The sequence below is a fragment of the Xiphophorus couchianus genome, chromosome 21, assembly GCF_001444195.1.
Source record: "Xiphophorus couchianus chromosome 21, X_couchianus-1.0, whole genome shotgun sequence".
Lineage (NCBI taxonomy): Eukaryota > Metazoa > Chordata > Actinopteri > Cyprinodontiformes > Poeciliidae > Xiphophorus > Xiphophorus couchianus.
This window is the reverse complement of record NC_040248.1, coordinates 16,558,006-16,584,875: the sequence shown is the minus strand read 5'-3', so window position 1 is coordinate 16,584,875 and position 26,870 is coordinate 16,558,006. Positions and strand designations below refer to the sequence as shown.

The 26,870-nt window shown below is 35.4% G+C and overlaps 1 protein-coding gene across 4 annotated transcripts in view; it reads left to right on the top strand.

Annotated features, from left to right (window-relative positions):
• Positions 1 to 26,870, top strand: part of LOC114136530 (B-cell receptor CD22-like) — a 70,217-nt gene that overhangs the window by 275 nt on the left and 43,072 nt on the right. Inside the window, exons 3-8 of one of the 4 annotated variants that reach the window (XM_028004564.1) lie at positions 111 to 203; positions 392 to 778; positions 6,704 to 7,003; positions 7,080 to 7,322; positions 16,802 to 17,101; positions 17,178 to 17,435. In XM_028004564.1, coding sequence (XP_027860365.1) covers positions 119 to 203; positions 392 to 778; positions 6,704 to 7,003; positions 7,080 to 7,322; positions 16,802 to 17,101; positions 17,178 to 17,435 — 1,573 coding nt within the window. In that variant the 5' untranslated portion in view covers positions 111 to 118. Of the gene's footprint in view, positions 1 to 110; positions 204 to 391; positions 779 to 5,191; positions 5,317 to 5,619; positions 5,701 to 5,890; positions 6,278 to 6,703; positions 7,004 to 7,079; positions 7,323 to 8,658; positions 8,959 to 13,790; positions 13,903 to 15,537; positions 15,631 to 15,818; positions 16,206 to 16,801; positions 17,102 to 17,177; positions 17,436 to 26,870 lie in introns of those variants that run through there. The other 3 variants (XM_028004565.1, XM_028004568.1, XM_028004566.1) reach the window with 3 other exon arrangements.

Below are 26,870 nucleotides of genomic sequence, written 5' to 3'. Positions count from 1 at the left end.
GGCAGTATTAATTCATTGCCAAACATGATGCAAACTTTACCTAAAATAGACTTTATTTGAAAAAAAAAGGAAAAAAGACATGTAATTTTTTTTTCTGAAATCTTCTCCAGTTTGACAGATGAAGGTCAATCAGAGTCTGATGGCGGCTCTGACTGAGAACATGCTGATCATCAACATGTTGCTGAGTGTCTTCTTTCTTCCAGGTGAGATGTTTGTACTCTTCTATTTGGAGCAAACACATGAATAATTTGTAGTCAGAAATGTTTGATTCTGATTTTGTTTAAAGGCTTCACATGTAACATGATAAAACTGAACTGGAGTTTTTTGGATTATGAACTTTCTCTACACTTGTCTTGCTTCAGATTATGTTCATTTTTATTCTGGTTTACAGGTGCTTTGGCTGATTACTGTTCTGATTTAATACCAGCCCTCAGGATCACTACACCAAATAACATGGAAGCTCTGACTGGATCTTGTTTGCAAATCCCATGTACCTATGACACAGAGCATAGTAACCACAACAGCAGCAGAAGTATCTATGGAGTTTGGATGAAAGGTGGAATAGATTTAGGGTCCGTTAGAAGCAATCTTGTTTTCAACAGCAGTGGGTCAATTAACACCTATTCACTGAGTATTACTGGAAATCTGAAAGAGAAAAACTGCACCACTCTGTTTCCCAATCTAACAACAAGTCACACAGACAAATATTTATTCAGACTTGAAAACTATCCATTCAGAGCAACAGCTTGTGCCGATCCTCTTCAAATAACAGTTAAAGGTAAGAATTTTTGTTTTTGTTTTATTGTAGCATAACATTAATATAATTGCTGCTCTGATGAATATTGAAAATACCCAGTCTTCCTCAGTATTTTATTTTAATGTTACAATATGCTTTTTCAGCTTAGTGTTGTTTGAAGGTTCACTTTCATTTCTTTTGAAAGACTCTTCTGTATAACTGCTACACAAAGAATTTAATTATGTTTGGTACAAGCAACATTAATTAGTAATGGTGGATAAAAAATATCTAAAAAATATACTTTGTATTCAGTTTTACTCATGATAAATGCTAGTGGACCCATTTAAAGAACTTTTGGTTGAAGTTGAGGAAGATAGTGGTTGGATATTTGTTTTTATTTTAACAACTGTTTAGTCATTTTCTGAAGACTGGAAGTTTTAGTTCAATAAAATATCTATCTGATGCGAAACTCCTAGATTCTCCTTGGAGTCCCAGCATTAATCTTCCCTCTGACCTGAAGGAGAATCAGTCTGTCACTGTAACCTGCTCAGCTTTCACTCCGTGTCCACAATCACCTCCTGAACTCACCTGGAATCTCCAACAAGACTCTCTCAGACAAACAGAGAAAAACACAGATGGAACCTTTACAACTAAAATCCAGGAGACCATCACTCTGTCAGACACACATGATGGATACAACATCAGATGTTCTGCCAAATATCCTGTGATTGGAGGAAACAAAACAGCAGAGACTAATGTGACTCTCAGTGTTTCATGTAAGTGATCCTGTCAGCAGGTCATGGTTCAGCTGTTTCTGATCAATAAAGTTCATATTTGTCTCATTTTCCTCAGATGCTCCTAAAGACACCTCAGCATCCATCAGTCCATCAGGTTTGGTGTCAGCAGGTAGCTGGGTGGAGCTGAGCTGCTCCAGCAGAGCCAAACCTCCTATCAGGAGCTTCACCTGGTTCAGGAACTACAAACGTGGAGCCACTAAAGTGTCTGTTGGCCAAGTTTACAGCTTCAATGTTTCTGAGCGAGGAGAGTTTCACTGTGTGGCTACAAATGATCTGGGTCAACAAAAATCATCTGTGATCCTTGTTGCTATTAAAGGTAATACATTAACTTGAACTCATCTGGTCATGTTTTTTTTTTCTTTTAGGATGATTCTATTTGTTTTGTTTTCCAGATTTAACATTGAGTTATCTTAACTAATTAGTTCAAAAATTGGTTTACAAATCACATTTTAAATATCAAAACATTCAATATGATGTTTTTTACAGTAACAAATAATTATGAGGATTTACTGAATATACTTTTTTGTTGCAGATGATCAAACATCTGAATTCCAGATCCTTAATATATTGAAGATCCTGGGGATTGTATTGCTCTGCACTAGCATCATCATCTTTGAGTGGTGAGATGCTTTTCTATGAGTTGATACTTTGCAGCTGCTGTTAGATGTTGGTGTTTTAATATTTTTTGTTCTTTCAGGTGGTTCAGATTCTCCAACAAACCAAAGAAGGTAAACAGAGTTCATTCTTTGCATCGTAACACAAAAAAAAAATACAAAAACTGTTCAGCACCATCTAAAATATATATATGTCAGGTTTTATTAAAAACACTTTTATTTTATGTCAGAAATTTTTAGAAATTATTAAGGTCAAAATTCTTAATGAACAGCTGATGAAGTTCATTACCATAAATCAGTGGTGCCCAAAGTCTTTCCTCTAGGGCCTCCATCCTGCATGTTTTAGTTCTCTCCCTGGTTTAACATACCTGGATGAAATAATGGCTCATTAGAAGAACTAAGAAGAACATTAACTTGCTGTTAGTACCACAAGGGAGAGAACTAAAACATGCAGGATGCTGGCCCTCGAGGACTGACTTTGGGCACTACTGCCATAAATAGATATAATACTTAAACGTCTAAAATTAGAGGCTACAGTGAGTTACATTCCCTCAAATACATCCATACACTGATGTACAGGATCATTAGGGTAACTTAGGGTTCAATTTTACCCAAAGTCACTTCGACATATGATGAAAGGAAGCTGGAATCAAACTCACAACCAAATTTCAGACGATTACCACAGAGCTACAATTTACCATCTCATTAAAGGAGAAATACAGTACCTTGTGCTTTTAGTTGGGAATCCAGTGAGACTGAAAATAAAGAGACCAAACTATATTTCCTCTGAAACAGTTTGAGCTCAAATAAATTTACTGCAGGGAAGCAAAACACAAGTTTGTTTTTTTCTGGCCACAGGAAACAGAAGAACCAACCTATGTCAACAATGTGATGGTGACTACAGCGTCATGAGCCGCAAGGAGACCAGGAAGATGCCAAGGCCTCTGTCAGAGACAGGATTTATTATTTCTATCCAATTGTTCAAGTTTGTGTCTCAAGAAGCTTTTTACCAATTTAGTTTCTCTATCCAGTAATTAATGTTTGTGTTTCAATAAGCTGATTCCTATCTGCAAAGGCCAGTTGCTGAAACGCTGGATACGCCCCGAACGTTTCACCAGTCCATCATATCACCATTTATTGTGGTTTAGTAATCCCTTACTATTATTATTATTATTTCTTGATATTTTTTTCAGCAATCATGTGTAATACTAATGGAGTAAATACGAGTTCTTTTGTGGATCACTGAGTTATAAGAGATCTAAAAACGTCACAAAATAAAGAGGTTGTTTGAGTGAAGCAGAACTCCTGCTGGATGTAACATTTCTTTGTGTGAATAGAAGTGGATTGTTTTTGAAAGTTATCTTTTTGATTATTACTGCTACATATTGCCATTTTTAACAGATCTTTAACAATTGCACTGGATGTTTTGGCTGTCAGCAAAAGGCGTAAAATGTGATATATTCCATAATGTGAGGTTGAAAAGCTGTACTCTTTGTCTAAGGTTTTTAATTCTCATATTTCCCTGAACGGGAATTTCAGTGTAGGATGTTGTACAAAGGATAGTTGCAGTTACAGCAACAGCTAACAGGTGTGGACACAGGATGATTTCTTCATCATGGTTTCATAAAGTTGTTGATGTGATACATGTAGAATAAGGTTTAGTACTCTTGCGTAACAGGAAGATTTCAAATAGTGAAACACAGGTTTCAGTATTTAATGTGCGTAGTTCTGAACTCTTCTGGGGTTTTTGTCTTGGTGTTTTGGTCTTGCTTTATATGTCCATCCATTCTCTTTTTACATTTTCGGTGTTTTTTCTACGTGTTTTCTTTTCTTCTTCTTTTTTTTTTTCAATTTGCCGCTAAGATGTAATTCATTAGCTTTATCACTTTCTGTAAAGATTCTTTGAAACAGTAAATAAAAATGATTCTGAGAAGAGGAGTCATTGGTGCTTAATTTTCTGGAGAAGCTGGTAAGAGCCAGAGTCCTGATTGATTTAATTGATGTTAATTATTCAAAAGGAGCCAGCGCAAATGAACAAACGTACAATGTCGTCAAAATGAGGTATGAGGGAAGAATCTGACAGTGAACAAACAAAACAAAACAGCTTATACACTGAGGCAGAGGTGGAAAATAACAAGGAACTAATCAGAGGTGATGAGGAACATCTGTGGCAGAAAACAATAGGGAAACAAAAGGAGAGACACCAATCAAGTTACGTTGACTTGCATAGAACATTTCAGAAGCAAGACAGTTCAAAGCCTTTGAAATCATAAAAACATCATAGTGGAGTTAAGTGTGAAACAAGCAATGAATATTACATTTTATTGAACGCCAGAATTATAATCATCAAGCAAATAAACATCAAATATGCTGATCAGGGTCCCTGCTCCTGCTGATAATTAACACGACGAGGCACTCAAAGAAACTCCACAACAAGAGGAAAAGAATCCTGAAAAGAACAAAGCAACAAACTAAAACACCAAATGCAAAGGAATAACAATAATGCCCAGAGAGAAATGAGGTGAATTATGGCAAGATGTGATGACACAAAGAAACTCTGAAAAAAAAAAAGACAAAAAAATCAACAACTACTACCTGAAACGAAAACACATTGGATCATCACGGTCATGACCATATTAGTCCTTCTCAGCTGCAGGACCATCGTTATTTTTATTGGTAATGGTTATTTTTCATTCGTTTTTCAGCAGCAAATAAATACTGCCCGTTGATTGCCAAATCATTAAAATCGTATTTTTTCAGGATTGGTCATTGTATGATGGTGCTAGATAATAAAGAAAAACAACTGAAAGAAAATGTCAATTATGTTTTAAGTAACTGTAAAAAAAAAAATAGACATTTTTCTTAATAAACACTAAATAACTAAACTTTGAAAACTAAAAGAAATCTACTCTTTTTCATCTACAAATTAAAACTGTTATTCAACACATAGTGGATGTCAGTGAGGTAGTTTATGGACATAATCAATCAACCACACCATAAAAACAAATTCTGTACCCAACATCCTCTTTTACATAAGAGGAAGAATGAGCACAGATACAGGCTTTCATACATCGGCTAGAGCAGGTTGCTTCTTAGATCTTTTCTCACCGGTGGAAATTTACGCTTTTCTTGATTTGGAGCAACTTTTATTCTACTGCTAATTGACTGGGTAAGGGCATTTTATAAAGTTCTCATATTTTTCAACTTTTAAATCAGAAAACTAACTTCTTGCCATTAAAATAGTAGAATTTAGTGTCCTTATTTTTACTCTATTTTGGAGACATGTAACTTATATATAAAGATATAAATGTGTATGTGGTTGAATGTGATTGTCTTCTAACACAGTAGGAAGTGTATGTTCATGTCTACTTTCTAGTACATGAGATCTGTTTTAATTCCCTGCCAAAGACGATGCAAGCTTTATTTAAAAAAGACTTTGATGAGAAAATTGAAATGTTGCTGATTCTGAAACCTTGACAGATGAAGGCCTATCAGAGTCTGACTGAGAACATGCTGACAGTCAACATGTTACTGAGTGTCTTCTTTCTTCCAGGTGAGATGTTTGTTCACGTCCTTTCATTGGTAGAGGCCAGATAAATCACTTCAAGTCTAAAATATTTGATCATGATGTTGTCTATAGTCTCCACATGACAGATGCTGCAGCTGAACTGGAGTTTATGGATCATAAATTTTCTCTGCAGGCAGACTTTGCTCTTTATATTCACTATTGGTTTGGTTTACAGGTGCTTTGACTGTTTACTGTGGTGTTTATAATCCTGCCCTCAGGATCACTACACCAAATAACATGGAAGCTCTGACTGGATCTTGTTTGCAAATCCCATGTACCTATAACACAGAGAATCCTACATATGACAACAGTAAAACTATCTATGGAATTTGGATGAAAGGTGGTGTAAATTTTGGGCCGAATCCAAGCCTTGTTGTTTTCAACAGCAGTGGGTCAATTAACACATTTTCACTGAATATTACTGGAAACCTGAAAGAGAAAAACTGCACCACTCTGTTTCCCAATTTAACAACAAGTCATACAGACATTTACTTCTTCAGAGTTGAGAACGGGCCATTCATAGCAACAGCTTGTGCTGATCCTCTTCAAATAACAGTTAAAGGTAAAAACATTTTCTTCATGGAATGATATTATACAATGTTGTTGTGGTTAAATGGTTAAGCTTGAGTACTAGAAGCATATTTACACAATATGCTTCTACAGCCTTTGCAAGAAGAGTTAACAAGTTTTATCATTAGTTGAGAATCATTAGTTAACTATTTATTAGTTAGTGGCATTTGAATGTTTACATTAAGATCTTCCTGGAAATATATTAAGATATGGTCCAAATATTTATTATTTTGTTAATGTAAGACCAGAAAGTATCAGTTAACTTTAAGAAATGTTGTCTAAGTGTGTTGCAGATAGAGATGTCATAGTTCTTTTGCTTGGAACAATTGAACTGTTTTGGAGCACATTCAACAACTCTTTATTTAGTACAATGAATGTGCACTCAATTTTTACAATGTGTGCCTAATTTAAACCCCAGATTCTCCTCAGCGTCCCAGCATTGATGTTCCCTCTGACCTGAAGGAGCATCAGTCTGTCACTGTAACCTGCTCAGCTTTCACTCCGTGTCCACAATCACCTCCTGAACTCACCTGGAATCTCCAACAAGACTCTCTCAGACAAACAGAGAAAAACACAGATGGAACCTTTACAACTAAAATCCAGAAGAACATCACTCTGTCAGACACACATGATGGATACAACATCAGATGTTCTGCCAGATATTCTGTGATTGGAGGAAACAAGACAGCAGAGACAAAAGTGACCCTCAGTGTTTCATGTAAGTGATCCTGTCAGCAGGTCATGGTTCAGCTGTTTCTGATCAATAAAGTTCATATGTGTCTCATTTTCCTCAGATGCTCCTAGAAACACCTCAGCATCCATCCGTCCATCAGGTTTGGTGTCAGCAGGTAGCTGGGTGGAGCTGAGCTGCTCCAGCAGAGCCAAACCCGTCAGCTTCACCTGGTTCTGGAATGGCATAAAAGTTTCTGAAAAACAAAATTACAGCTTCAGTGTCACTAAGGAAGGAGAGTTTTATTGTGTGGCCAAAAATGACTTAGGAAATGAAACATCATCAAGGATCTGTGTCAGTATTAAAGGTAAATGTTGTTACTTCTCGCTTCAAATCAATTCTGATTCTAGAAACGTAGATCAATAACATCAGAAGCAGTTACATGTGAGCACATAGTGATCAGAATCTGCTTGACCCCATATTTGGGATTTTATTATCTATTATCTATAATTTGCTCTTTTTTCAAGGTGTAATGGTTTTCCAACTTACACCTGCAATGATTTGAAAATCAAGCATTAAGAGCACAGATTCAAATTTAATGCAGTTTTTCTCTGATCCACCAATAAATCAAATTAGTTTTAGATGGTTTTGCCATTGGGCTGCACAGTGGCGCGGTTGGTAGCACTGTTGCCTTGCAGCAAGAAGGTCCTGGGTTCGATTCCCGGCCGGGGTCTTTCTGCATGGAGTTTGCATGTTCTCCCTGTGCATGCGTGGGTTCTCTCCGGGTACTCCGGCTTCCTCCCACAGTCCAAAAACATGACTGTTAGGTTAATTGGTATATCTAAATTCTCCCTAGGGGTGTGTGAATGGTTGTTTGTCCTGTATGTCTTTGTGTTGCCCTGCGACAGACTGGCGACCTGTCCAGGGTGTACCCCGCCTCCCGCCTGGAACGTAGCTGGAGATGGGCACCAGCAACCCTCCCGACCCCATTAGGGACAAGGGTGAACAGAAAATGGATGGATGGATGGATGGTTTTGCCATTACAATTGATATTTGACCAGTGTTGTTATCAAAAATGGTAGATTTTAATCTAGAAGAGACCAATCTGTAAGCACAATGCCAGTCTTCTTTATCCATTTTTAAATTATATTGTGATGTATGTTAAAGGTCAAAGTTTGTCATGCACTCAGCTGTGGTAAAGCCTTATTAAACAGACTTTAAGTGTCAACTCCAATGACATAAATGAGGATGTTTGAGGACCTATCCTGCAACCGTCAAAGCGTAAGCCTGTCAAAAACATGGTGTTATTGTTCACAGTGAAGCAAGTTTCAAATCAAAATAGAAAAATAAAATTGTACATGCAGCCAAGAATATGTCAAATAACTTCTGAAGAAATTATTTATTTTGTGAGGAGACAAAGATTAATCAGTTAAGACACAATGAGGCTTTAAGAGCAAATTAGAGAGCATGGAAGAGGTGGCTCTAAGGCTACATTGAAAGTAGCGTATTTCACAAAATTGCAAAATAAAAACACTGAGGATATGGACTTGTGTTTTACTGAATGTTCCAAATGTTTTTCGCACATTTGTAAAGGAAATGCAGCTACTTGTGTTGAAAACTTTAAAAACTATACTTGATGTTTGTCTAAACTCCAAACTGGTACTTCCTCAAACTAATAATATGTTTCATATCTTATGTCCCAGATTCTCCTTGGAGTCCCAGCATTAATCTTCCCTCTGACCTGAAGGAGCATCAGTCTGTCACTGTAACCTGCTCAGCTTTCACTCCCTGTCCACAATCACCTCCTGAACTCACCTGGAATCTCCAACAAGACTCTCTCAGACAAACAGAGAAAAACACAAATGGAACCTTTACAACTAAAATCCAGGAGAACATCACTCTGTCAGAAACACATGATGGATACAACATCAGATGTTCTGCCAGATATCCTGTGATTGGAGGAAACAAGACAGAAGTGAAAGCCGTAATGCTTAATGTTTCATGTAAGTGATCCTGTCAGCAGGTCATGGTTCAGCTGTTACTGATCAATAAAGTTCATATTTGTCTCATTTTCCTCAGATGCTCCTAGAAACACCTCAGCATCCATCAGTCCATCAGGTTTGGTGTCAACAGGTAGTTGGGTGGAGCTGAGCTGCTCCAGCAGAGCCAAACCTCCACCCAGCTTCACCTGGTTCAGGAACAGTGAACATGGAGCCATGAATGTATCTATGGAGCAGGTTTACAGCTTCAATGTTTCTATGGGAGGAGAGTATCACTGTGTGGCTACAAATGATCTGGGTCAACAAAAATCATCTGTGATCCTTGTCAGTTTTAATGGTAAATGTTTTAGCTCCAGTGAATCTTGCCTAAATGTTTAAAACTACCCTTCTAACATTAGCTATTTAATTTTTTTGTCTGTTTTATTTGCTTGTCGAAAAGCCAACAGACATTTTGATACAATGGGAATCGCAGTGGGAGTGTCAGTGACCGTCTTCCTTATTGTTTGCCTCGGTGTGTCTTTTTGGTAAGTATCACAATTAAAATGTTACACAATGAAGATAACATTTTGTTCAAAACAGTAAGAGTGTGTTTAAAAAGCATGTAAAGGTTTTAGTTTTAACAGTATGCCTTTCTTTACATGCCTTTGCATTTTGAATAGTGCACTTCCTGTTGCAAATTAAATACAAATAAAACCAGCAAAAATCTTAGTTCTTCCCTTCAGTGAAATGAGTCAAAGGGAATGTTTGGCTTGTAAAAAAAAGGCTGCAGCTTCTTGTGGTTATATGTAGAGTGAAGTGAAATAATTAGGTTTTTAGTCATATTATGATACCACAGAAAAAGTTTTCAACTGTTTTCTTTTTATTGTCTGTAGCAGCTTAAGGAAAATTTGCAGATTCTTTGTCTTTTTGGCTGTTTTGTGATTCAGTGGAGTGATAGCTTTATATTTCCTTACATATCTTTGTGTTTCTGCACAGTCTATCATTTTTTGCCTTAGTTTTTCTATGTTTGCCACTCTCCAGTCAAACCTTTGTTCAAAAACACTATTCTCCTGTACTGAGAAAAATGCACAAATGTTTTAGTTTTCTGTAATTCTGGAATTAACACTGACTATTAAATGTTTTCTGATGGTAGCAGTGCAAATAGTAAACAGCATTTGCCATATAGACATATGATTTTGACAGTAAACTGTTTAATATGGCTACTGATGTTGGACGGCTTTTACTTGTTGTGGTGTTGTTTATGCTGAACGTTTGATCCAGGCAACATCAGACTTTAGATAAGTATTGATATTAATAAAAATGTAAAGAACGACCCAGAATGTTAAACAAATAGGAGAAAAGACAATGTATACATAAATTAGTAATAAATAGGAAGAATGAAACACATCTAACAGCTGTGAAACACTGCAGCCTAATGGACTAACAGCACAATAACAGCGTCTATGATTTCACCTTCTAGCTTCAGCAATGTCTGCATTTGTTGCCAGAAAATGTTTTTACTTCACAGGTTTTACTGAACTGATGAGAACCTCTTCACTGTCAATGGAATGGATTTTTGTAATAAATTACATTTTATGCATCATGTTTTTGAGCAAACATTAGAAGATAATGTCAAGAAAATGTCAATTTCAAGAGATAATTCAATCAAAATTAAAGCACAGTCTTTTAAAAGGAAATAATGACAATTTGTGGAAAGTACTTAGCTACAGAGGACTTGTCTCATTTTCTGTGTTGCCATGGTTATTGTGTTGGTCGTGTAGACAAAGTATTTCTTATATTACAAATGTATAACCAAACTGGTGTCAAACACCATGAGGAAAAAGTATTTTTTGTTCCACTTAAAACCCTTAATATCCACTTTGATTATACCTGAAACGTTATTCCTGAAAATTACCTCTTGTTTGTCTTTCAGTTATTGTTTAACTTGACCAGGATGTGATTAAACTCATGTTTATCTTCTAATGTTTGCTTCACATAAAGTCTTGACTGTCTTGGGTCTTTGCATTATCACCTGAAGCACAGTAGAAATCTTCTGCAATCTAATGTCTTCCAGGTGCTTTAAGTCCAAACATTCAAATCTACAAAAGAGTCAGGTGAGGAAATGTTCATCGTCCGCGTGCAGCACTGCAGTGTGCTGTCATGTTTGTGGCCACATCAGCATGAATAACTAACGCATGCCTCATTATTTTCCACAGAGTCAAACAGGCATTGAGGCTGATGCTCCGATGTCAGAAGTCAACCAAATAGAAGGGGAAGTTAATTATGGGGAAATTAACTTCATCAAAAAGACACCCGAGGCTTCCTCTTCGCCAGTGCAGAGCAGTGACCAGCAGGAGGAGACGGTGTATGCTCAGATCAAAGTGTCAACGGCGGAAAACTCCTCGACACAGATCGCTGAGAGTCCAGAGAGTCTCTACGCTCAAGTGAAGAAAAAATAATGTTTCCTTGTTAAATATGAAACACTGAGTTTTATTTTCTTTTACACAAATCAATTAGTTCATGTCAGACCTTAAGGGAATCTGCTTCTCTCAATCTGTGGATCCTTTTTGTCACTTTTAATTAAATGCTTTTCAATGATTCAAGATGAATGGATGGATGGATGAATGGATGAATGAATGAATTATGTGATGCATTCCACCCGATCAAAGCTAATGCTTACATACTGTATTCCATAGTTTGAATACATTTTATTATATGTTTATCAATTAATGCAACATAAATACAAATGAACAAGTTATATAGGCAGGAAATACTCATTATATGTAGTTGTAAAAATAAACACCCACACATGCACAAATACCTCACACTTTATTAGGGAATATGTCTGAAAAGGAGTATGGAGAAGCAGAATTTGTTTAATCACCGTCCTTCACATGCAGTGGTTGTTGACATAAATAATCTTCTTGTTTCCGCTGAGTCAAAAATGCTTCAAAGTCAAAATTTAAATGATATACACATAACCATATGCCCACTCTATCAGTCAAAGACTTCTGAATATTATGAGCTAATGACTTTAGCTTCATACATCATCTGCGATGTTTGAAATTCTATCTAATCGGGCAGTGCGCAAAGACAGGAAATGATAAATAAACTATTAGTTTGGTCATAAAAACCAACCCTGTGAACCATTCTGATGACTATTTTTTGATATAAGGGTAATGGTCAAAGCGTTGCCCCAAACTTCAACACAGTAACTTAAATATGGCAAAATTAAGAGCATATGAGCATGTAATTCAGAAAATGTCTAGATTTAACATATTTTCTGAGGTTTCCAGCAGATATTTGAATTAAATGTATTAATATTAGTAATTATTATTATTATTATTATTATTATTATTATTATTATTATTATTATTATTATTATTATTATTATTAATAATAAATGTGTTAATATTAAAACCCTCTTTCAGTTTACATAACTCTGAATGGATTTCTGCAAAGAAATGTTGTGAATTTTGTTCAAAAAATAAATGCATCGCCTGCAAACAGAACTGAATTAAGACTTTTTGAAGCCTCACAAAAATGAAATACTGTCCAGAATATCAACAGTGTTAGTCCCAATACTGACCTCTGCAGGCCACCATAAACAATGTCCAAGCGTGATGACAAGTCACCCGCTTCATTTGTACAAATTGTTGCCTTTTGTTGAGACAGCTCTTCATCCAGTGTAGAACTTCTCCTCTTATACTAAAGCGCTCCAAGTTCTTGAATAGTATTTCATGATAAATTGTATCAAAAACTGTTTTGAAATGAATAAATGTCTTTTTGTCTAACAAGCTGCTGATTTCTTCTAATCTTATTGCTGTGAATCTTTGTGACTTAAATCCATATCGACTCTCAGAGAGAGTTGATGTTTACCGATAAATCTATCCAGTCTTCCAATAAGTAAGTTGTGTCCTTTGTCAGCTGATCACTAATATCATTAATTAGTTATCCACATATTGCCCTGCTTGCAAAAAGATTTTGACATGCTTATTGCATTCTATTTTTGTTTCGTTTACATGAAAACAGCAAAGTCTTTGCACAGGAGTGAGTAAAACCTTTAATTACTTCTGTACCAAATGGATCAGATTAAACCCATTTGGTTGGCTTCACCAGATGGCTGTAACCTAAATGAAAGGCGACAAAGAGCTGAGATGCATCATAGACAGGTCACCATAGGAACAGAAACAAGCATCTACACACACACTCACCCGCACACACACTCTTAGGGAGAATTCAGTGTTGCTGGTTATTCTGCAATAGCTGTTGGACCTTCTTGCTGTGAGCAGCAAAATCAGACGTCGAGTTTTGGTAACTCTAACTAGCTTGTCTGTGATCTTCACAGCAGGACCAGATGTTCTCTTTTATAGTTTTCTGATAATGTAGATCAAAATTGTGCTCGTTTGCTTCAATTGTGGTGTGATTGGTTCTCCCTGTGGGCTGAAAATTAAGGATCCTTCACTTTTTATGACCGGAAACCAAACAAATCTCATTTGCTGTAGAAGTCGAAGTCGAGTCGAAATATTCAAGCTGTTTTCAAGACACGTTGAGGAATGAACTGTAAAAAAGGGAATGGAGCTCCCACTTAAATAACTGAGTTAGCTTGTTACAATTAATCCAATTAAGTTTGTCAGGCTTCATTTATTTGTGTTTGTTTAACATGACAACTTAATGAACTTAATATTTTCATTTGGATGCCACTTAATTTGATTATTTGTGACAACAAATCTCAGATGTTTGTTTTTAAGTTGGAGCATGTGTTTTCTTTTTTCAGTGTATCAATGTGCATTTCCAGTTGCTAATACATGCTCTGACAATCAAATTAAAATCAAACCAACATCCTCTTTTGAAGAAGAAAGCATAAATACAGCCGTTGTCTTTGACACAACGTTATATTTTTAAAAATAGAGAAGTTCGTCCCTGGATCCACAGCTCATCAGATGAAACACATTATTTGACTGAAAGGTAAATCCTTGAACATTTTTGGCTTCTGATTCAGATGAGAGAATGTTTGTGTTTATCTATTTATGACTTTGAGTCCCAAAACCACACGGCTTCTTACTTTGGAAACATTTTAAAATTTCTTCAAACTGTGGTTTTCTATTTGAATTTAATCTTGTCCTTGGTTTGTCTGAAATAAAACCTGTGTTTTATTCAGCAGTGACATTGATTTAAAACACAAATAGTGAACTGTAATTCTCTGATCTTTTTGTAAAGTCTAAGAGACTGGCAGCTCTGCTGACAAGCAACATGTTGATATATAAACATGCAGAAAATAAGCTTAATTTTGAAGATTGATACGTCTACAAAATGCAGACCTGAGTTTCTGCATGCTTGGTTGGAGTGTTTTCAAAGAAATTCCTAGTTTTGTTTAATTTTGTTAAGATATGCTGACAGAGTAAAAACATAAAAAAAAATTAAAGAAATAAAAATAAAACAAATAATACATATATTGGTACATGTCATGTAAAGTAAAACATAATCCTGGCTTTTAACTTCAAAATGGAATTTTTTTTTCAAGTCGTTTTGGGCCTAAATGTGTTTGTGTTGGATATACAATCACAATCACATCTTGTTAATATTGACTATCTTCATATTTTCATTTATTTTATTATCATTGGTTACAAATGACATCACACATAAGTTACACAGATCTAAAATCAGCTTCAAATCTGTCAAAAACTGTGTTTCTTCCTTTTCTTACCCTGTAGATTGGTGAGTGGAAATATAAATCTATTTTTTCAAAAATGTGTCTGCCCACAACACATGAGATTGTGCGCAGTAGAAATCGTTATGTAGAGATGCGAAGGGAAGCAATGCAAATTTCTATTCATTATTTTTATGCACTTTGTTCTCTGCCACGCCATGAATAGTTCAGAGGGAGGCGTACATCCTCCTGTTTCAAATAAAGGCATTGAAAAAAAGCCTTCTTCTTCCTTTTCTTGTTCTTCTTTTTGTCTCTTTGCAATTGAAAAGAGGGCTGACAGAAAACAAACTGCCATGCTTCTTCTTTTCCGTGCTCCATGTTAATTCACACAATTTATTTTTGCGTGAAAATAAATTGTCATCCAAAAATTGCATCCCCTTTTAGAACAGGAACAAAGAGATTGTGCTTGATTTCACACAACATATGCTTTTAAACAAACAGGTCTGCATGATTTTCTTATCGCCAGATGGTTTTAACACATTCCTTGATTTGGAGAAATTTTATTTTATTGCCTTAATTCTACATTGATTGGGTAAGAAGTGAACATCTTTATGAATTATACAGTTATTCACATTTGTTTGTTATTTCTCTGTTAGCTCAACTTGTCTGCAAATGCACTATTACAGAGTAATTATATTTTTCTCAGTTTGGTGTAAATCATTTTTCTTCACTTCATTGTGTGTTTCTTATTTGAGTTCAATCAGTTGATTCCTACTTCTAACACAGTAACACTTAGTAGTAACACTAACACTTCTAACCTGTCATTCTTCTGTATTTCCTAGTTTATATTAGGTCAGTTTTAATTCATTGTCAAAGACGATACAAACTTTATTCAAAAGAGACTTTATTTGAAAAAACTGAAATGTAATTTCTTTTTCTGACATCTTCTCCAGTTTGACAGATGAAGGTCAATCAGAGTCTGATGGCGGCTCTGACTGAGAACATGCTGATCGTCAACATGTTGCTGAGTGTCTTCTTTCTTCCAGGTGAGATGTTTGTACTCTTCTATTTGGAGCAAACACATGAATAATTTGTAGTCAGAAATGTTTGATCCTGATTTTGTTTAAAGGCTTCACATGTAACATGATAAAACTGAACTGGAGTTTTTTGGATTATGAACTTTCTCTACACTTGTCTTGCTTCAGATTATGTTCATTTTTATTCTGGTTTACAGGTGCTTTGGCTGATTACTGTGGTCCTAATATACCAGCCCTCAGGATCACTACACCAAATAACACGGAAGCTCTGACTGGATCTTGTTTGCAAATCCCATGTACCTATGAGACATATCATCCTACATATAACAGCAGTAAAACTATCTATGGAATTTGGATGAAAGGTGGTGTAAATTTTGGCACAGATAGAGATAAAGTTATTTTCAACAGCAGTGGGTTAATTAACAACTATTCACTGAGTATTACTGGAAACCTGAAAGAGAAAAACTGCACCACTCTGTTTCCCAATCTAACAACAAGTCATACAGACATTTACTTCTTCAGAGTTGAGAACGGTGACTACGTGGCATCAGCTTGTGCTGATCCTCTTCAAATAACAGTTAAAGGTAAGAGCATTTTTTTGTCAATATACTATTGTGATTCTATGGTGATCTGTTTTATATATTAGGGACAGCTTGCTGGTTTCCCTGTGAATTTGTAAAGCTAGAAAGTTCAAGTTTCTTTCCAAAGACTTAGAAAAAAAAACATTTTCTGTGGTTACTACTCAAACAATATAACCGGAATAGACAACTGAATGAAATTGGATTTACTATGGTGACAGGATGTTTTCCTTCTGTCTTGGAAGAATTTTTCTTAATTGTGGAACAATACATTTCTCTAGTTCAATTGTTCACTCTACTGTACAGTAAATTTGCAGCAAATAGTGCTTTCATGGTGCTTGGTGTCGATGTTGGACTTAAAGTCGTGAAAGTTGTGTCCTTGTCAGAGACACTTCATCCTCCTTGCCTGCTGCTGATGTTGTCCAGGACAGCTGTGGCTACATCAGTGTGTGAATGAAACTTCAGATTCCTTTGGTCTAGATAAAGTGCTACAGAAGTAAACGCTATTTACCATTTAAACTGTTAGCAATTTATTTAAGAAATACCAATGTGTCTAAATATCTGTTTTGTTTCTAAGTTGTTGCTCTAATGTTTACATAAAGATTCTCCTTGGAGTCCCAGCATTGATGTTCCCTCTGACCTGAAGGAGCATCAGTCTGTCACTGTAACCTGCTCAGCTTTCACTCCCTGTCCACAATCACCTCCTGAACTCACCTGGAATCTCCAACAAGACTCTCTCAGACAAACAGAGAAAAACACAGATGGAACCTTTACAACTAAAATCCAGAAGAACATCACTCTGTCAGACACACATGATGGATACAACATCAGATGTTCTGCCAGACATCCTGTGATTGGAGGAAACAAAACAGCAGAGACAGAAGAGACTCTCAGTGTTTCATGTAAGTGATCCTGTCAGCAGGTCATGGTTCAGCTGTTTCTGATCAATAAAGTTCATGTGTGTCTCATTTTCCTCAGATGCTCCTAGAAACACCTCAGCATCCATCAGTCCATCAGGTTTGGTGTCAGCAGGTAGCTGGGTGGAGCTGAGCTGCTCCAGCAGAGCCAAACCTCCACCCAGCTTCACCTGGTTCAGGAACAACAAAGATGGAGTCACTAATGTGTCCATGGGGCCCGTTTACGGCTTGAATGTTACTGAGGAAGGAGAGTTTTACTGTGTGGCCAAAAATGACTTAGGAAATGAAACATCATCAAGGATCTGTGTCAGTATTAAAGGTAAATGTTGTTACTTCTCGCTTCAAATCAATTCTGATTCTAGAAACGTAGATCAATAACATCAGAAGCAGTTACATGTGAGCACATAGTGATCAGAATCTGCTTGACCCCATATTTGGGATTTGATTATCTATTATCTATAATTTGCTCTTTTTTCAAGGTGTAATGGTTTTCCAACTTACACCTGCAATGATTTGAAAATCAAGCATTAAGAGCACAGATTCAAATTTAATGCAGTTTTTCTCTGATCCACCAACAAATCAAATTAGTTTTAGATGGTTTTGCCATTACAATTGATATTTGACCAGTGTTGTTATCAAAAATGGTAGATTTTAATCTAGAAGAAACCAATCTACAAGCACAATGCCAGTCTTCTTTATCCATTTTTAAATTATATTGTGATGTATGTTAAAGGTCAAAGTTTGTCATGCACTCAGCTGTGGTAAAGCCTTATTAAACAGACTGAAAGTATTAACTCCAATGACATAAATGAGGATGTTTGAGGACCTATCCTGCAACCGTCAAAGCGTAAGCCTGTCAAAAACATGGTGTTATTGTTCACAGTGAAGCAAGTTTCAAATCAAAATAGATTAATGCAGTATTGACAAAAGAAAATAACATTTCCTAAACTATATAACTTGTACATGCAGCCAAGAATATGTCAAATAACTTCTGAACAAATGATTTATGGTGTGAAGAGACAAAGATTGACCTGTTAAGACACAATGAGGCTTTAAGAGCAAATTAGAGAGCATGGAAGAGGTGGCTTTATGGCTACATTCATATTTCACAAAATTGCAAAATAAAAACACTGAGATTATGGACTTGTGTTGTTTTGACATAAACTGAATGTTGAAATGTTTTTGCACATTTGTAATGGAAACGCAGCTACTTGTGCTAAAAACCTGGATTTTAGAAACAATGTGGTGTTTCATCAGGATGATAATATTGAACTGATATGAAAAATGTTTTTTCAAAGGTTAACACAGTCTAACATTAATGACATAAAACATTAAACTTTTAACACTTGATGTTTGTCTAAACTCATAACTGGTACTTCTTCACACTAATATGTTTCATATCTTATGTCCTAGATTCTCCTTGGAGTCCCAGCATTAATCTTCCCTCTGACCTGAGGGAGCATCAGTCTGTCACTGTAACCTGCTCAGCTTTCACTCCCTGTCCACAATCACCTCCTGAACTCACCTGGAATCTCCAACAAGACTCTCTCAGACAAACAGAGAAAAACACAGATGGAACCTTTACAACTAAAATCCAGAAGAACATCACTCTGTCAGACACACATGATGGATACAACATCAGATGTTCTGCCAGATATCCTGTGATTGGAGGAAACAAGACAGCAGAGACAAAAGTGACTCTCAGTGTTTCATGTAAGTGATCCTGTCAGCAGGTCATGGTTCAGCTGTTTCTGATCAATAAAGTTTATGTGTGTCTCATTTTCCTTCAGATGCTCCTAGAAACACCTCAGCATCCATCAGTCCATCAGGTTTGGTGTCAGCAGGTAGCAGGGTGGAGCTGAGCTGCTCCAGCAGAGCCAAACCTCCACCCAGCTTCACCTGGTTCAGGATCAGCGAACATGGAGCCACTAATGTGTCTGTGGGGCAGGTTTACAAATTCAACTCTACTGAGGAAGAAAAGTTTTACTGTGTGGCTACAAATGATCTGGGTCAACAAAAATCATCTGTGATTCTTGTTGATATTAAAGGTAATACATTAACTTCCATGCATTTTGTCATGTTCTATAAAGAATTACTGTTAGTTCAAATTTTAGCTTATAAAGAAAATAAAAAAATAAAACATCAAATTTTAAATATCTGCAGTAAAAAATAATTATGAGGATTCACTTCATTGTCTTTCTTTTTGCAGATGATCAATCATCTGAATTCCAGATCCTTAATATATTGAAGATCCTGGGGATTGTATTGCTCTGCTCTAGCATCATCATCTTTGAGTGGTGAGATGCTTTTCTATGAGTTGATACTTTGCAGCTGCTGTTAGATGTTGGTGTTTTAATATTTTTTGTTCTTTCAGGTGGTTCAGATTCTCCAAGAAACCAAAGAAGGTAAACTAACTGAGTTGTTTGCATTGTAACACAAACAATGTGTTGCAATTTGTTAGAAAAGATTGTTCAGGCGACAATATTTTATTTTAAAGGATTTTAGAAATGGTTAATGTGAAAATCCAGTGTCCTTATCATAAATGATAAATATTCTGCATATATATATAATAATTAAACTTCTAAAATTAGAGGCTACAGTGAGTTACATTCTCTCAAATACATCCATACACTGATGTACAGGATCATTAGGTAACTCAGGGTTCAATTTTACCCAAAGACACTTCAACCATGATGAAAGGAAGCTGGAATTGAACTCACAACCAAATTTCAGACGATTACCACAAAACTACAATTTACCATCTCATTAAAGGACAAATGTTGTATTTTGTACTTTTAGTTGGGAATCCAGTGAGACTGAAAGTCTCCAGTTTGCATTTTGTGTGTTGATCTTCCTTTTACCCTTCGATTCTTTATCTTTGTTAGTTGATTTTCTTCATTAAAATATCCACAATATGCTCCGTCTACCCAATGCTGCGATTGTGTCCACTGCCACACACATCATGATATTGAGTTTATGTCAAATGATTTCATAAACGTTTGAAACTGCGGTATGTAAATTTAATTACATATTTTCTTTTTCAACTGTCACTATGTTGTGACAGTTTGGTGTGAGACATGCTATAATGATTCCCCCACTCAGCTCCTTCAGGATAGCCAGCAGCAATTTGCAAACACTTGCTTGAACTGTGCATCTGCTGAGCTCATTAAGTGCAACACTGCTAAGAGGTTAATAGAGGAGCAACGTTGTGATGACTTCCTGAATGCTGAGTGAGCAAAAGTTTCTTAAAGAGACATAGGCCCAATTTCAAGTAGGAAGTCAAATTTCTATTAAGTCACATTTAATATTTGTGTAATACATGCTTTTTTAAAAAAAAAAAAAAATTGTGAATCCAGTGAGACTAAAACTAGAGGACTAGTTTTAATTTCCTACAAACAATTTGAGCTCAAGTAAGTTGACTTTAAAAAAAAAGAGTTTTTGCTTTATGTCTACAGAAAACAGAGGAGCTAATATATGTCAACAATATGGTGATGACTAAAGCTACATGAGCAGTAAGGAGACCAGGAAGATGTCAAGGAGAGGAGAGAGATGATTTTTTTTTATCCATCTATTTTTCTATCCAATTGTTCAAATTGTTAAGAGGCTTTTTCCTATCTGCAAGACCCAGTTGCTGAAAGGCTGGATAGACCCTGAAAGGATCTCCAGTCCATCACATCACCAAGGCCTCTTGACAGTGGGAGGATTTCTTATTTCTATCCATCCATCTAGTGTTTTTGTCCAGTTGTTAAAGTTTGTGTCTCAAGAGGCTGTTTCCTATCTGAAAAAGGCCAGATGATGAAAGGCTGGAAACACTGTTCATCACATCTCCAGTCGTTGTGTTTAGACATGATTTATTATTTCTTGATACTTGTTTCTGCATTTAGATGTGATGATACCTATGGAGTAAATAGTAATGCATTTGTGGACCACTGAGCGATTAAAACAGCTGTAAAAATGCTAAAAAATAAAGAGGTGGTGGGAGTGAAGCAGAACTTCTGCTGAATGTAAAAGTTTTGTCTCTAAACAGGTGAAGTGGATTTATTTTTCATAGCTGGCTTTCTCTTTATTACTGCTTCATACAGGCATGTGTGGTTTTAATTTTTTACTGATTTAAAAAAAAATGATACTGAATATTTCTGCTGACATGAAATGTGAAGCATAAATGTCACCAGTCTTGTATTTTTTCTGTTTCAGATGTTTAAATGAGTAAATGTAATATCACGGAAATTTTAATCAGCTGTTGTTTGCTGCTATCAGTGCATGAAATCATTCTCAAGCAGGCAGAACAAATATAGCGACATATATACATTTATGTAAGCACAAACTATTTTCCTTGACTCTGTAAATTGTAACATTGAATTTGAATAAAGAAGAGTGAATATAACTTGACATTGGTCATGATTTTGTAACACTCAACCAAAGTCCAATGAATCTTTGGGTGTATATTGAATTACAGTGACTTTCATCAAATGAATTTCATGTATTTTCTTTTACTCAGCACTTGATTTAAGCAAGTTGGAGATCTTTTGAGGTAAAAAAAAGTTTTAAAAATGTACTTTTTGTCTACACTGTAAAGAAAAACGTCTCTAATTTCCTGTAAAATACCAGCAGCTGTGGTTGAAGGAATTTTACCGTATTTATCGGGTAAAACTCCAGCAACCACAGCTGCTAATATTTTACCATAAATTAGATATGTCTTTTTTTATTAATTTTTTCACAGTGTAGTTAGATCAGACACCATTCGCTGGTGGACATGTCGTCTTCCTGTCTTCCTTCTTGCAGGAATCAATAAAGTGATGGCTGAGTGAAAATCACTGATTGCTGTGTGGTAGCTGAAAGTGACACATTGTTTTTCTTTTCTGTCTTTTAAGTTACAAATAGACAATGAGCATGGTATTTCCTTCCTAATCCTGACCTTAGTGGACTTTAACGAGCCACTAGGGGTCAGCATTATCAACTACGAAGGGAGAGTTACACTTAGATTAAATCCATTTACAATTTATGGCATAACTTCATAAGGGATTTAGATTTTATTTTAATCCAGGGCATAAGTAGAAGTAGAATTGAATAAAAGTGCATGCCACATCTTTGGCATTTGTTCAACAAATTGATAATGGAAAAATTTCCTTTCACTGCGTTTTACTCTATTGCGCATCAAAGCAATAGATGAACAATAGAGAACAACAACAAGTGGTTGTTATGTGACATAAAATGAAAAACTTAAAGGGGTTTCATTACTTTTGCAAATTACACTAATCAGAAAATAGGTCTGATTACCATGCTTGGTTATTCTACTGTTTTAAAAATTACTTCTGTTTCTCTAGTGGAATTGTTTGTTTTTCTTTTGGTGACAGAAAATATATTTCACTTCAATTGGAATGGAAAACTTTTTAAACCTATTCATGACATTCTCACCAAATCTTTCAAAAGGGGCTTGCAAACCTTTTATAAACCCCAGCGCACTCACTTTAAAGGAGAATTCAGTGTTGCTGGTAATCCTACAATAGATGCTGGAGGAATCTTATAGCTGTGAGCTGAGTTGGAGCTAACCACCACCTGACTGCAGCAAAACCAGAAATCCAGTGTTGCTAACCCCACTTAGCTTAAATGTGATGTAGTTGAAGCTCCTTTCTCCTCTGAAGTCTCCTGATGATGTATCTGTACATCCTGTTTGTTTTCTTCATCAGCTTTTGAGTCATTAGTTCTCCTTGTGGGTTAAAAATGAAGCAAATTTAATAAACTATGTATGCTCAGCAAATCTGATCAAACTTGTTATGTACATCCATTCCTGAGCAGACTAACAAAATCCTCCACCTATTCCATGTTTAAATATCCAAACTGTTGTTCAACACAGTTGGAGGTAAGTCAGTAAGTTAAAATGTGTGTGCGTGTGTGTGTGTTTACAGGTGCTCATACATATTCTGACAACCAAATTAAAAACCAGCCAACATCCTTCTTTCTTTTAAAAGAAGAAGTTAGTATAAATATAGCTGTGAGCTTCAAAACTGCTGGTTTGTAGAAAAAAAGAAGTGATTTCCTTTTCTGCCGCTCATCAGTTGAAATTCACACTTTACGCCATTTACAGGTAATTTATCAAACTATTTTAGCTTCAGATTCTTCAGATGAAATTTCTTTAGTAGTTTTTTATTCCAATTTTGTTTTACCATGAAAAATAAATTACGATGCCTATGTTTAAAGTACCTGTCCTATATTTAATGGGCAATTTAAGTATTTTTTTGCATTTTATACTGAAATTGTGAACATCTGAAGATTCATGTGGTTTTGATTATTTTTTCAACACAGCAAATTGGAATTTAAGTTTCTGATTTTGCTGCTTTATTTAGAAGTGACTTTGGTTTATAACAAAAATATTAACCCATAATTCTCTGGTATTTTAATTCATTTCTAAGAGAGCTGACAGAGGACTGTGAGAGTGTGATGGCGGCTCTGTCTGTGAACCTGCTGGCAGTACTGAGTGCCGTCTCTCTTCCAGGTGAGCCGTTTGTTTAATTCTTTTCACCTGGAGACATCACATGAAATGTTTCATCCTGACATTGTTTTAAGCTCCACAAATTAAATGCTGTGGCTGAACTGGAGTTTCTAGCTCATGAAATGTGTCTGCAGTCAATCTTTTCTTCATGTTATCTGTTTTTACAGGTGACTTCACTGATTGTCCCAATCCAATCCTTATTGCTAACACACATGGGCAGATTGAAGCTCTGAATGGATCTTGTTTGCAAATCCCATGTAGCTACAATTCAACACATTATACAACAGGAGACACATCTATGGAGTTTGGTTGAAAAATATCTCAAATTTCAATGCCGAACCAAGCGCTGTTATTTTCAACAGCAATAGGTCAGTTAACAAATATTCACTGAATATGACTGGAAACCTGAGTGAGGAAAGTTACACCACTCTGTTTCCTGATTTAGAGACTAGTTATACTGACAGTTACTTCCTCCGCATCGAGAACGGGAAATTTAAGGCAACAAATGTTTGTCATCCTCTTCAGATAAAAGTTAGAGGTAAGATAATGGTTTTGTTTTTTTATACTATTGTAAGTGCAATGTTGTTAAAAATCAATCATATTTCTGATATTTAGAAAAGATTTTTTCACTCAAACAAGTTTTTTCCCTGATGGGAAATGAGATTTACAGATCTCAAATTCTAATAAAATATTGAAAATAGGAAAGACAATGACACATTATTAAAGGATCATCTGTTTTCACAAGAATGAGTTTACATAAAAGAAAAACCACTTACATGAAAATTATTATTAATTTCCTTCCAAAGAAAATTAAATTGGTATTCAAAACTTTTTCATAATAACTGATTTTTAAAATTATTTTATTTGATTTATTTTTAGTGACGAACTCAAAGGGTTACTATACCCTTATAGTAAGTTTATATTGTCATATATGTTTAGATCAAAAATTGACTGTAACATTTTAGCATGAAGCTTTTTCAGTCACAACACAATTTGTTACTTCAAAAACATTCTGATGTTGATCTTGATCCATAATCAAATTATTGCATATATAACCAATAGGAATATAAAGATATAACAAATGAACAGAGAAATGCAACATCTATGAAATTATACATTTTTCTTGGTATTTTTTGTTGTTTTCAGGACACAAAAATGGTTCAATGAAAAACTTTTAGTCAATTATTGTAAAAAAACAAACAAAAAAAACCCAACACAAAATAGGAACCAAAGAGAACATATTTCCTGTTTGAACCTATTGAGAACTGTTGTGGTTTCTTTCTGCATATTTTACATACATTTCTTTTTATTCTGTTGGTTTAATGTGAAATCCTAGATTCTCCTCAGAGTCAAAATATTATTATCCTCCCTGGTTTGAAGGAGCATCAGTCTGTCACTGTAACCTGCTCAGCTTTCACTCCCTGTCCACAATCACCTCCTGAACTCACCTGGAATCTCCAACAAGACTCTCTCAGACAAACAGAGAAAAACACAGATGGAACCTTTACAACTAAAATCCAGGAGAACATCACTCTGTCAGACACACATGATGGATACAACATCAGCTGTTCTGCTCAGTGGAGCTCACATGAAACCCGCCATAGAGTCAGACGTGCTGGAGTATGATTTATCTAAACAAAACTCCCCTTATTTGACATCGACACCAAGACCAGGTCTTACATTATCCCAACAAGCATTGAAAGGGAATGCCGGTAGCCAATTATATTATAAATTATTTAATAATAATAATAATACAAATTATATTATTTTTAAACATATTATTGAATGTTTGTGTATGTTTGCCTTGGTCAAATGTGACGTGTAATATTTCTCCTGAGTTTGGCATTTGAGTTCTTCTCAACTCTTCTTATTCAACAAGTTTATTAGAATTGTTATTTACATTTCTCTCTCTCTACTAGATTTGTTTATTTTTTGGTAACAGAATATTCATCACCTTAAATGTGACAAAGGTTTTAAACCTTTTTATCGCCTTCTTTACACATTTTTGAATGGGGTGAGCAAACATTTTATATCTGATAAAACAGAATGAATCATAAGAAACTCATTCATTATTTTCTGTACCAATTTCCTGCTGTTTGCTCTGCCAGAGCTCTGGAACCTTTGCAAGAGATGCCAACAAGGTGGGGCACTTTGCAGTAATTTACTGTGAGTAAAAGTGATTACCTTGATAAAAGTAAAAGACGAATAAAATAAAAGTTAAAAGATCCTTGTAAACATTTTACTTTAAATAAAAGTTACTTAGCTCATTTCTATGAGCAGAAGAAAGTTCTGCTTGTGGTTTTCACAAAGCAAATGAGAACATGTTGGTCTCAAACGGTTTAAATTAAAGGAGCAACTTTATAAATAATAATGTAACACAAAATAAGACATTTTAGCAATGTGACATCATGAATATTTGGGAAGTATTCTAATATGGCCATGGTGTTTCTGTGAAGCTTCTCTGTGGTTTTTCTTGTTCTCTGAAACTGGCAGATATTCATCCCATTGTTTGTCTAATAAATGCACTGTTCCTGCTGCCGAAAATTTTAATTGGTTGATTTAAAAATGAATAGGTTAACATCCTCTTTCACGACAATAGGAAGGATAAAAAGTGCAGCAGTAAACTCTGACGTGACATTGACTTCCAAACACAGAAGTTGCTTGTTGGATGTTTTGTTCACTGAGTTAAATTCCTACGAAACCAGATGAACATTTTTCTAGTTTTATCTGCACATTATTCAGGTAAGAACATTTTTAAAATGGAAAATGCTTTTGACAATATGTCTTTTCCTAAACCAGTCTTTTTCTTTGCTATAAAAACTACCACTGTTTTCATGTTTAAAATTGTTGCTTTAAATTATACATTGAATTTGTTATCAAAAAGCTATGCTGCAGTTGTTCTTGAGCTCTGTGTCATGTAGTGTAAGTCTGAAGATGGACCAAAATGAAGACAGGAGCTTGGACATGCTCTTTTACTGATTAAAAAAGGAGACCTGCTTTTCTCCTCGGGAAATCCTGGGAAAGTGACACCACATATACTTGTAAAATAAAAAGCTCCTCTTCAAACTGGCTTCTAGATTTTAAAAACAAAAACAAAAAGAATCACTAGTGTTATTTTTCTGGTTACCTGCCAATAATAAATCACATATTTGACTAATATTATACAATAAAAATAAACTCTAACCCTATTACTCTATAATCTCATTGTTATTCTGAATTAAGGAAGTTTCATAATCATTTACTAATTTCAGAATTTCCACATTT